The sequence below is a fragment of the Panthera leo genome, chromosome C2 (genome assembly GCF_018350215.1).
Source record: "Panthera leo isolate Ple1 chromosome C2, P.leo_Ple1_pat1.1, whole genome shotgun sequence".
NCBI lineage: Eukaryota > Metazoa > Chordata > Mammalia > Carnivora > Felidae > Panthera > Panthera leo.
Window position 1 is genome coordinate 46,035,677 of NC_056687.1, and position 12,854 is coordinate 46,048,530.

Here is a 12,854-nt window from a genome sequence, read left to right on the forward strand (position 1 = left end):
GGATAACACATCCCACGATTTGTAGTCTGCAAGGTAGAGACCCAGGAAAGACAATGGTATATTTCTAAGTTAATGGAATTCTCTACCTGAGACAAGGAGAGCTGATGGAAGGTTATAAATTCAATCCATCAAGTCTGAAGGTCTCAGAACCAAAAGCACCAAGTGCATCAATTTCACAAATCAACTAGTCAGGCACAGTGAATTCAACCTTATTCTGCTGTTTTCTTTTATTCAGCCCCACCAGCATCAGGGAGGGACATCTACTTTATTCAGTTCACTGATGTAATCTCTACTGGACACACCCTCACAGATACAACCAGAAATAATATTTAACCAGACATCTGGACATCCTATGGACGAGTCAAGGTGACACATACAATGAACCATCATACATCCACCCACTGTCAACTTAACACTCATCCACAATTCCTTAACCATACTTAACTCCAAGTAAAGATGATATCAAGGTCACAATTCCACCTAGCATGATACAACTGTGCTGTATAAAACTGAAAATGCACTAACCCTTTCCCCAGAAAAGAGGGTGAAGTCTCTGCGTGATGTTTACTCTTCTCCTTGATATCTGGTAACTTAAACACTATGATGTCCAATTAATTATAATTAATTACTATTCAATAAATTGAATACATTTTATATTACATAATAAGAGAATATGAGCAGAAAGAAAATGAAGATATTTGCTATTTATATACACATACATATATACATACAGAAATATATGGGTCTGTATAAATAAACACACACAAATATATTCTTACCAAACTGAGGAGTAAATACTTATGGCAATTACAGTCCTCATTTCTGTAAAAAGTCATGTGGGAATAGCTGGTATTTATTATTACTTCCTCCACTACCTATTCTATAATCCCTTTTTCTATAGCAAGCACCTCAGCTGGTCAGTTTTTTTTTTACCTGGTCATCCTTCTTTACCTTCCTTCCTTAAGTGTCTGGCCAACAGAAATCCTGTTTGGATTGGTTTGTTGGCAGTTTTCCATTGACCTTAATTATAAGGAATAGCACTACTAAGAGATGTCCTAAGTAATGTGAATTTCAGATATACTTGTTCTCATTTCCATTGTGGAGAAGTAGTCCAATTTCTCCTTGGTAGTCTCATCACCTAGCAGAGTAACTCCCTTCATTGCATGATGGTTTAACGGAAGGAAGAGCATAAAGTAGCCTAATTCCAGTCTTAACTTCCTGCTCAGCAGAATCATTGTGTGCTGGTGAAAGCATTCCTTCCTTTGGCTGTAAGGCAATTAGAACAGACGAGAAAAAAAGCATGGGTACAAGAAGTAAAAAGCATGCTAGTTTATCATTAGAGGTAATAGTGAGTGGTGCCACTTCCATTTCTACTACCTGATTTGTAGATTCATGACTTCTAGCTAGAGGAGAAACAGTACTGAATATTGGACACTGATTCAGAAAATATACAGCCTTCTGGAGAACAACGCCAAGCCCCGCTGGTCATGCCGTCTAGGTGGTGCAGTAACTGAGTTTCAAAAGATAATTCCATTGTTCTAGCAAACTACCTGTATCAGGTTGGCTGGGAAATGGTAAGAAAAGTGAATACTATTATCAAGGGGCCACATTTTATTTACAGTGAAATGAAGTGCTCGATTAGAAGCAGTGTTGGTGAATTACCATGACAGTAGATTAGGAATTCTATAAATTCACAGAGTGTTGGTAGAAGCATCGCATGCAAGACAGAAAATCTGCATCCAGAATAAGTATCTATTCTACTAAAAACAAACACTTCCCAATCCATTATTGTAATTAGGCCAATGTAATCAACCTGCCATGAGGTAGGTGCCTGATTACCCCAATAAAGAGACTCAGTGTTAATCTATGCTGCTGGCAGACTGAGCACTCAACAATGTCCATAGCTGGGTCAGCCATGATAAATAAAATTACCTATTGTGGAGCCCACATATAACCTCAATTTGTGCCACCATAGCCCCCTTTTTCATGAGCTCATTTGGTAATTACAGAGTTGGCAGGAGAAATATGTTGACTGGTATCTATTGAATGGGTCATCCTACCCACCTGATTAAAATCTTCCACTGTAGAGCTCTCTCTTTGTTGAGCATTTATACGGAACACAAATATATTCATGTGTTTTGTTCATTTAGAGGGATCTATCCAAATACCCTTTCCACAAATTTCCTTGTCATTTTCCAGTCATAATCGTTCAATGTCCCTGACCATTCACCCAAACCATTTCTCAAAGCCCTTGCATCATTACATAGCCAAATACATGGCTAAGATTCCTAGCAGGTAAATGAACAATCAGGTAAATGCTCAAACTTCTGCCCATTGAGAGGATTTTCCTTAATTACTGTCCTTCAGAGATGTCCCAGAGACTATCAGTAGTGCTACAATTGTCTACTTTCAAATGGTGTCTGTATATCCTGCAGAACTAGCAGTAAACCAGATCCAGGTCATCCCTCTGTCTACTGTGAGAACCCTCTGTAAGGCCAAAAGTATGGCTAGAATAGAGAAGCTAGCCTGTAAGGTGTGGGAAACATGGGCATTTGGACCACCTCTTCATGTAACTTACTGGGAGGCCTGGGAAGGCTACATCATGTATATACCATGTCATGTGTGGCCATGTACTCTCATATTAATGGCTTGGTGTGTCAGACAACACCCAGTTCAGGAAGGGCAGCTCTGGTCTCATGGGAATTTGGTGGCCCATGGTTAAGCGTTCAATCTCTACTAAGGCCTAGTAGCAGACCAATAGCTGTTTCTCAAATGGGGAAGAGTTGTCTGTAGTGATGGCATGGCTTAGCTCCAAACCTAAAGGCCTGTGCTGCAATTTACATATACAGACCTGCCTAAGGCTCCAAAGAGCATCCTTATCTGCCACTGGAACTTCAACCACCATTGGTTTTGCTGGATCATATGACCCAAGTGGCAGAGGAGCTTGCATAGCCTCTCACACCTTTGCAAATTCTTCTATTCAGAGTCACACTTAAAAGTAACAGCTTTTTGGGGGCACCTGGGTGGCTCAGCCGGTTAAGTGTCTGACTTCGGCTCAGGTCATGATCTCGCAGTTTGTGAGTTTAAGCCCTGTGTCGGGCTCTGTGCTAACGGCTAAGAGCCTAGAGCCTGCTTAAGATTCTGTGTCTTCCCCTCTCTCTGCCCCTCCCATGCTCATGCTGTCTCTCTCTGTCTCTCATTAATAAATAAAAGTTAAAAAAAAAAAAACAACTAACAGCTTTTCTGGACACTTGGTAAATGGGTTGAAATAATATACCCAAATGAAGAAGACATTGCCTCCAAAATACACAGGGTCCCACTAGCTCTTGTACTTTATTTTTGGCTGCAGGAGGGAGAGATGCAACAATTTATCTTTTACCTTAGAAGATATATCTCCACATGACCCACCAATTGGACCTCTAGAAATTTCACTCAGATAAATGAGCCCTGAATTTTGTTGAATTTATTTCTGAACTCCTGGTATGCAAATGCCTACCAATAAGTCTACAGTAGTTGCTGACTTTGCTCACTAGGTCCAATCAGTATAAGAAACATGTGTGATATCTTATGGAAGGGAAAGAAGATCAAGATCCTTGAGTGAATATTTGCAAATCATACATCTGATAAGAGCTATGTATCCAGAATATACAAAGAATCTCAGAACTGAATAAGAAATATACACCTCAATTTAAAAAAAGAGAAAATACTTGGACACTTCAATAAATGTCATATAGAGACACAAAAATACATTTAATATAATTCATCACTGGGGAAATGAAAATGATGACCATAGTGAGGTACCATGACCCACCATTGAAAATAACTAAAATCGAGACTACTCATAATGGAAAAACAGCCATGCAGACTTTTGTACTCATAGATCTGGCACAAAATGAGGTGAGAGATAAGTATACAGAGTTGAAGGGGGAATTAAATTTAACTCAAGTTTGGGTTGTGTGAAGTGTAACATGTTCCTATTGCTTACCCACCCTCCTGCTGAGGCTCTTCTTTTCATCTATGTAGTTTATTTCTCCTCTTTTTTGGCTTTCACAAATTCTAAGGACAAAGGATAACTGATTAATGACTCTACCAAAATATAGACCCTTTGCTTTCCCCCTAGCTGCCAATCAAGTCCCATGTGGAGGTTAAGCATTTTTTTCTACTCTTCACACATCAAATCAAAATATTGTTATTTCTTCATTGTCATATTTTGACATGTATAATGTCATTATTTTCTGAATGAACATTCATTTTCATTTCCCTCCTAATGCTGAAAGGCAAACATGAACATCTTATCACCTTGCTCAAAATATCTAACTAGATGTCCTTAAAAGTGAGATAAAGAACAGGGGCGCCTGGGTGGCTCAGTTGGTTAAGCGTCCGACTCTGGCTCAGGTCATGATCTCACAGTCCGTGAGTTCGAGCCCCGCGTCGGGCTCTGTGCTGACAGATCGGAGCCTGGAGCCTGCTTCAGACTCTGTGTCTCCCTCTCTCTCTGACCCTCCCCCCATTCATGCTCTGTCTCTGTCTCAAAAATAAATAAATGTTAAAAAAATAAAAAAAATAAAAGTGAGTTAAAGAACAATTGCCTGACTAACCTCCAGACCCTGTGTGAGCCAAACCATGCTGGCCTTTTTTGTCCCATCTGGCTCCATCCAGCTACATTTGCCACTTTTGGTTTTTTTGTTCATCCAAAGATCTAGCTCTGAGATCATCTAGACCGTCTAATGAAGGAAGACCATAAAAATGCAAATGTCCAGGTCATCAGCTTGTTAGACATGAAGACTCTCAGGCATCTTTCCTGACCTATTGAAGGAGAATCTGCAATTTAATAAAATCTCCAGGAGCTTCACAGACATTAATGTTTGAGAAACACTGATATATACCACCTCCCAATGTAGTCCTTTGTTTTGTTTTCCCTTTGTTATTCCCTTGCCCTTTGCCAAGTAGGGTTTCTCATCTGCTTACAAATTACAGTGGGAAGTTAGGTGCAGGTCTAGAATGTCAGTTGTGGTTGGCATGGGAAAGACAACTGTATTTGGGGTTGGCTCCTGAAGGGACTCCAGAACTTTGGCCTCATTAAAATCATGTATGATCAGCTAAGATCAGATGAATAAAAGCACTCAGAACATCAAAATTTGTAGAAAAACTGAAGTTTCAATAATTATGTCAGAGTGTCATTAATGGTGGAAAATAGGGCCATAAACTGCAATATCTGTGATGACTTGATGTATGATGTCAAAGTGTGAATCCCCTACAGGGCAGCAGGACTTCATACCACATGTTCAAAACTACAATACCCAGAAGAACAGCTTAGTTTTGTCCTAAAGGGAATCCTTGGGTGTTATTAGGGGAATTCATGTTCTTCACTCCTTCTTCTGGCAAAAGCACATAGTCATACCATTGGTTGACTCTTGTATTTGAAACAACTTCATATAAGCTTGCTAAATGATGTCTTCAAAGTGAATCAATGTTGCTACTTATGTTTTGTCATTCCAGTGCTAGTGTATTTTTTTTCTATTTTAGAAAGCCTAACACTTTGAAGAGATTTCCTCAATTTCTTACAAGATATGGGTAAGAAATAATTTATGTCATATTCATTATTATTTGTATATAAAATTGAAATACTGTTAGATTTATAACAATTGTACATTGGGTTTATAAGAGGTCATAAAGCCAATAAGAAAGAGAAAACAAATAGTGAATAAGTTATATATTTTATGTTGGTGGTAATAATCTAGATAAGCAAAATAGCTATGTGACTGAATTGCTCCCTTTAACAACGCTTTACTACCTCTTAACACACCTATGATGACTTTGTAAGTACTGGTGAACTAAAATTTTAAACAGCTTAAAATGATTTCATAATGATTCCTACCCACATAAGCAATCTTTCTGGTTATTCTGATTTAAAACTCTATCATGTTTAACTGACTACATGTTCTGATTAAAACTTTTAGGTAAATCTTTTGCATATTATCTCCATCCTTTCTCCCACTTCTGACAAGAATTTCATTGACTATTTATATACATGTAGCAGGAAATAGGCAATAAGTGTTCCATCACCGCTCTTTAAAGCATTTATATATAGCTTAGTAAGTACCCACAGACAAAGAGAATTTGAGAATTTTCAATTATTTAGTATTTGGAATTGTCTGGAAGTATTTTCTGAATAAAACACATTTAACAGGTGCAATTATTGCCTTTGGTTATTTCTATCACCTGCATTCCACTCCACTCTTTGGGTCAATTTCATTCTGCTAAAAAAACTGGTAAAGAAAAGCTGCTCTCAAGTAAAACCAGCGGGATCTCTAAAGAGTCATCTCAAATCACTTTAATAACAAATCTAAAGCAACTTTTAAATATTTAAAAAAATTCATGCAGTGCTAATATATTTATGAACAGCACAAAGTGTGTGAAGTAAAATTTTAAATGAAAAATTCTGGCCCACACACATTCTACAGAAAAGTAAATTGTGGAAATTTGAACAAAAAAAGAAAGAAAAGATTCCCAATGCTGACATTACATGAAAACCAGGTTTAACATAAACATTTACCTCCAAACTCTAAGCCTTTCCCTTTGTGTTGTCCATAAACTTTCTCTGATATATTCTTAATCTTTTTTGCTTGTCTTTCCCACACTTTTCCATTGTTGTGTCTGTTATTCTCAGCCAATTGCTCTTTGTGCATCTTGTGATCTCCACCCACCCAAATTTCTCCTTCTGCTTCTGCTTTTTTCTCTTCTTAATGCCTCCCTCTCTGTTTCTCTCTTCTGAACACTTTTATTAAATGATATATAGGAAACATATTTTGTATTTGTCTACCACAGCAGACAAACAATAACTGTCCTCCACATTCCTGGAGGGCTCAACTTTGTTTTCCGGTTCACTGTTGTGTAACTTGTTTCCCATTCACTTCTCATTATTCTCTGGCCTCCACTGCATCACATAACAGAAATGGCTCTCACTAAAGCCACTGAAAATCTCTTAGCTTCCATGCTGCATCACATCTGTTCACTCCTTGTCCTACTAGAGCATTTATTTTAGTGACTGGCACCATAACTTTCTTTGTCCTTCTTGAATATCTTCCTTTCCTTATGTTCATGACACTCATCTGCCCTGTTTCCCTTCTCTTCTTGATCATTCTGCTCAGTATCGTTTCCCAGTCTCTGCCCATCTTTCATTGCTGTCAGTCAGAACTATTAGCTTCAACAAGAAATGGTGTTTTTGAATGGATTTTCTCTAACATAGAAATGTGAGGGAGATTGAAGGAACCAGCTTGAAAAAAATAGATAGCAAAGAAGGAAGGAAGGCAATCTGTGAACAGCCAAAATCATGTCCCAACACTGTATCCACGAGGGTTGTTGTCACACCGGCTGTATGGGAATGCCACTGTTCACACTGACAGGGTGGGTCATTGGTGTGGGTGCAGGATGCATTTGCTGGAACCTTCATATTATAGCTTGGTTGCCTTAGCAACCCAAATTCTCTTTTGTCCATGTCCTTTTTTTTTTTTTTTGTCCTTGTCCCTTTTAATGCCTCACTTCAAATTCCAAATCCAGTGTGGGGAAGTTAGATTTGCCACACTTGCATCAGGTGCCCTCACTCTAGTTGTTAGAGGGATAGGAAAGTCAGTTTGCAGCTCTTTTGGCTCCTAGAGTGGGTGATAGACTTTGCAGGCCACCAATACCTAGTGGGAGAAAAGAGGATCAGATTGGCTATCTGAAAATGGCATACATCTTCACTGCCACTTTAATATACTCTGTCAGTTTAGTTTCTCACCATCTCTTCATACTTGACGTTTTCTCCAAGGGATAGATCATAGATAAGTATGCCTTCAACTACCCCAAGGACTTCCAAGTCATTATTTGTAGTAGATTCATACTACAAAGAATATATCAATGGGATGTCCACAGATGGGCCACCGCCTCTGAGTTCTCAATCAATTTTTGATGGGAATCTACACAGTCATCAAGTGACTCCTCTATTCTTCATTGACTACCCATTCACCTTCAATGTATCAGAGAAGTACTGCATCTACATTCTGAACTCTTTTCTATCTGTCTCTTCATCTTCCCATCAATCTCAATGTCACTGCACACATGTACTAGGCATGCCACATGTATTTGAATCACTCATGGAGTAAACAGAATACAGATTATTAGCTTTAATTATTGACCCACTAAATCAATGTCTACAGTAATATCTCAGATCTATATTTTGAACAAAACATTCCTCTGACAATTCCAATGTGTAATCTGGTTTAAGAACACTAAATAGTAGTAACCTCTACTGACTAGTACTCCTGACCCCAATTACCCCACTCTGCAGTCTATTTTCTACACTACCATATATTCAATTAAAAAATAATATTTCAGTGCCACTCCCTCCTCTTAAGTTTTAGTGTATTCTTATTCCGTGATGGATAACGTTCAAGATCCTTCATATGCAATTCAATTCATTTCATTACCAAGGCGCTTCAATCTTCTTTTCCCTTCACCATATATCCACATCCCAAACATAGAATTTCCATATCATACCCTTTCTATCCCATAAATTTAGGACATGTTACAATTCTTTCATTTTTCAAATCTGTTCTTTGCTGCACATTTAAAAATATGAAATAATTCCATTTATTTCCATGCCCCTGAAATAGATCCTATCTATTACCTAGGTAACACATAAAATTGAGAGGACATTCTGATGTGCATAACTGTATCTCAAATCTCCTTCCTATATTTTCACATATAAATTCTTATTGACATTTAAAAAACTTATTCCATTTCATTTCAGGTAACACCCAGTGAGGACATGGAAAAAGATAATGCAACACTACTGACAGAGTTAATTCTCACAGGACTCACATATGAACCACAGTGGCAAATCTCCCTATTCCTGGTGTTCTTGGTTATCTATCTTCTCACCATTGTGGGGAACCTTGGTCTGATTGCTCTCATATGGAATGACCCTCAGCTTCACATCCCCATGTACTTTTTCCTTGGAAGTTTGGCATTTGTGGATGCTTGGATATCATCCACAGTGACCCCCAAGATGCTGGTCAACTTCTTTGCCAAGAGCAAAATGATATCTCTTCCTGAATGCATGATACAGTTTTTTTCCTTGGCAATCAGTATAACCACAGAATGTTTTCTGCTGGCAACAATGGCTTATGATCGCTATGTGGCCATATGCAAACCATTACTTTACCCAGTGATTATGTCCAATACACTATGCATCCGGCTGTTAGTTTTGTCATTTTCAGGTGGCCTTCTTCATGCCATAATTCACAATGCTTTGTTATTCAGATTAACCTTCTGTGATTCCATCATAGTACATCACTTTTACTGTGACATTATGCCATTGTTTAAGATTTCTTGTACTGACCCTTCTATTAATTTTCTGATAGTATTTATTTTTGCTGGGTCAATACAGATGTTCACCATTCTGATAGTTCTTGTCTCCTATACACTAGTTCTCTTTTCAATCTTAAAAAAGAAGTCACTACAAGGGATAAGAAAAGCCTTCTCCACCTGTGGAGCCCATCTCTTATCTGTCTCTTTGTACTACGGCCCTCTTGTCTTAATGTATATGCGCCCTGTATCTGCACAATCAGATGGTCAAGATATGATGGACTCTCTATTTTATACTATCATAATTCCTTTATTAAATCCAATTATCTATAGCTTGAGAAATAAGAAAGTCATAGATTCATTGAGAAAAATATTAAAGAGAAATTCTTAGGACACACATTAATATCTGTTCTCTTCTCATTAAAATGACACAAACTTATACAGATTACATATTGCTATGTGTTGATTAGTGTTTACCTTTTGCAGTTATAATTGCCCTAATGTTTAAATGACTTATGGTGAGAGTAAAAATAAATGTGTATATGTAAAAACATAGAAGGAATTTTAATCAAGTGTTCATGACATAAGAATAATTGAAAAGGAAAACAAAAATTTTTACGTTTGCATGTTTCAATGCGGCTTCATAAATGCATTAAGTGCTGCAAAATATGGTAACTGCTCTAAAAAGAATTTGAATATGATATATTTGACAGCCATACAGCTATGCAGCCTGAAGACTCATATCCCGTTACTCCACAGTGGAGTCAGGGTTGTGTTTGAGTGAACAGAGACAGAAAAGCATAATGAGTGATCAGATTTAGGTTCACTTCTGCCTTTCATCTCTCACCATTGATAATATACACAGTTCTACTTATATAAATAAGGTCCTCAGAGTAAAACTACTCACTTCCATCATTTGCTATAAAATTGTTATTGTTCCTATATCCTGCTGATACTCTTACTTCTCAAACAATGCTGTTAGATTATTTTTAAGAAACAGATCTGACTAAGTAATATCCCACTTCAATAACTTTTCATGGATTTTGCTATCTACCAGATTATTATAAATGGTACACATTTCTAGAGCTGTATAACACATATGCATAAGTCTATTCATATATGCATATGTATGAAATGAATGATATAGAAGGATATCTATATACATATCATATAGATTGTATATTTGCTCTTCAGATTATTTATTTGCTATGTGTTGATTAGTTTTAAACATTTTTTTTCAGTTATAATTGCCCTAGTGTTAATGACTTTAGGTGGGAGTACAAATAAACAATTTTTTTACAAATAAACATCTTAAATATGTATGTGTGTACACACATACATTTGTTCTGCATTTGTTCTCCCTGCATTATTTGAGGTTTATCTCTAAAAAAATCTTGATTTAACTCTGAAGTCTTGTCCTCCAAATTCTTCTGATAGATTCAGTGTTATCACCACAATGAGTTACTGAAAGCCTTCTGGACACCTTCTTAGGTACATACTTTTGTTTATACAGGTCTCTCCACAGAGGATGCTTCCCCAAGTGCACCCATCTTCACTTACAATTGAAATAGTGTCACTTCTTTAAGATCTATCTTAAATGTTACAGCTTCCTTGATGCATTCCTAGATTACCAAAAGAAGACAGGAATGTTCATTTGTTTGATGTATTACATATTTTATTTATTCTTTTAGGTCACAAATGGCCTTGTGTAATACTTGGTTTTAGCTTACAAGCTCTTTTAGATTATAATTTAGAAGTCTTAGTACTTTTCCAATCGTTTGCAGTGTCAGTACAGTGGCTTACACACATGAGGTCCTATGTAAGTACTTAGGAAATATATATATACATTTGAAATGAATCTGGCAGCAAAAATACTTCAAATGGAGTGAGAGTGCATCACTCATTTCCAATCCTGTAATGAGCCCCAAGAGATTACTGGGCCTGGGGTGTCTGCTGCAAGCCAGCTCAACTTCCTGTTTCTTTCAAGACAATCACAAGTATCATACACCTAAAGTAAATTATTCTTATTCTTCTTATCATTAAGATTAGCTCCTGGGGACCAGGAGGAGCCCTTTAATTAGACGCTTGTTTAAAAATACAAAACATGTAAGCATTTGAAACAAATATTACTATGTATTTCTGGAGGTGCAGATCACAAAATTAGACCAGGTCATCTGCCCTCTTTTTGTTTCTCTGAGGGTAACTCTAAGGCCCAGGAAAGGAAGTGAATACATCAGAGTCCAGATATTGTTATTACTTTCCACTAGAGAATCCATGTTATTGCATTAATCTGTAGTTTGTTACTGTATAACATTCCCACTGTTCTGATTTTTTTCTGTAAATTATCTACACTTGTGTTCATTCACATGATATTATGACCCAAAGACTGTATTACAATAAAAGCAATTGGTGAGTATTTCTTCTGCTATCATAAAGATTTATTTCACAAATTGGTTCTTTTTTAATGAAAAGGTTGGCATCAATCCATGAGTATATGAGTGTGGTGTATACACTGTCTGGTTCTCCTCTAGATTGGGTAGGTGTGGACAGGCTTTGGGGGTCTCAGAAACTCAGACTTTCTAGCAACATTCTCTTGTACATGTCTCATCTACAGATTCCATCGATCTGATGTGTCTTTCATTAAAATGTCAACTAATTTATGCCTTTCAGAAAATGACCAAAATGTCCTGACAAAACATTTCTCCAAAGAAGACATATAGATGAAAAACAGACACATAAAAAGATGCTCAACATCACTAAACATCAGGGAAATGTAAATCAAAACCACAATGAGATATCACCTCACACCTGTCAAAATGGTTAAAATAACAATAATAGTTAAAAAAAACATAACAAACAGCAAGTGTTGGCAAGGATGTGAACAAAAAGGAACCCTGTGTGTTGTTGGTGGGATGCAAATTCTTGCTGTCGCTGTGGAAAACAGTATGGAAGTTCCTCAAATGATTAAAAACAGAAATACTCTACAATGTAGTAATTGCACTACTGGGTATTTATCCAAAGAATACAAAATGATTAATTTGAAAAGATACATGAACATCTATGTTTATTGCAGCATTATTTTACAACAGGCAAATTATGGAAGCAGTCAAGTGTGCATAGATAAATGAATGGATAAAGAAGATGTGGCTATATATATACATATATGAATATTATTCAGCCATAAAAAGAATGAAATTTTGCCATTTACAAAATATGAATGGGTCTAGAAAGTATAATGCTAAGCAAAATAAGTCAATCAGGGAAAGACAAATAAATACCATATGATTTCACTCATATGTGGAATTTAAGAAACAAAGGGGAGAAAAAGAGATAAACCAAAAAACAGACTCTTACTTTAGTGAGCAAACAGAGGGTTACCAGAAGGGAGGTAGGTAGGGGGATCCATGAAATAGGTGAAGAGTATTAAGAGTACACTCATCTTGATGAAGACTGAGTAATACATAGAATTGGTGAATCATTATATTGTACACCTGAGAGAATTATAA

At 36.9% G+C, this 12,854-nt stretch overlaps 1 protein-coding gene across 1 annotated transcript; it reads left to right on the forward strand.

Annotated features, from left to right (window-relative positions):
• Positions 1 to 8,806: 8,806 nt before the first annotated feature.
• Positions 8,807 to 9,739, forward strand: LOC122230251 (olfactory receptor 5H2-like). The gene has a single exon (XM_042956004.1). The coding sequence runs from the start codon at positions 8,810 to 8,812 to the stop codon at positions 9,737 to 9,739; it is 930 nt and encodes a 309-aa protein (XP_042811938.1). The 5' UTR covers positions 8,807 to 8,809.
• The last annotated feature ends 3,115 nt before the right edge of the window (positions 9,740 to 12,854 follow it).

Bases quoted from the DNA above. Each gene is read 5' to 3' on its own strand.
- LOC122230251 (XM_042956004.1), top strand. From the start codon at position 8,810: ATGGAAAAAGATAATGCAACACTACTGACAGAGTTAATTCTCACAGGA.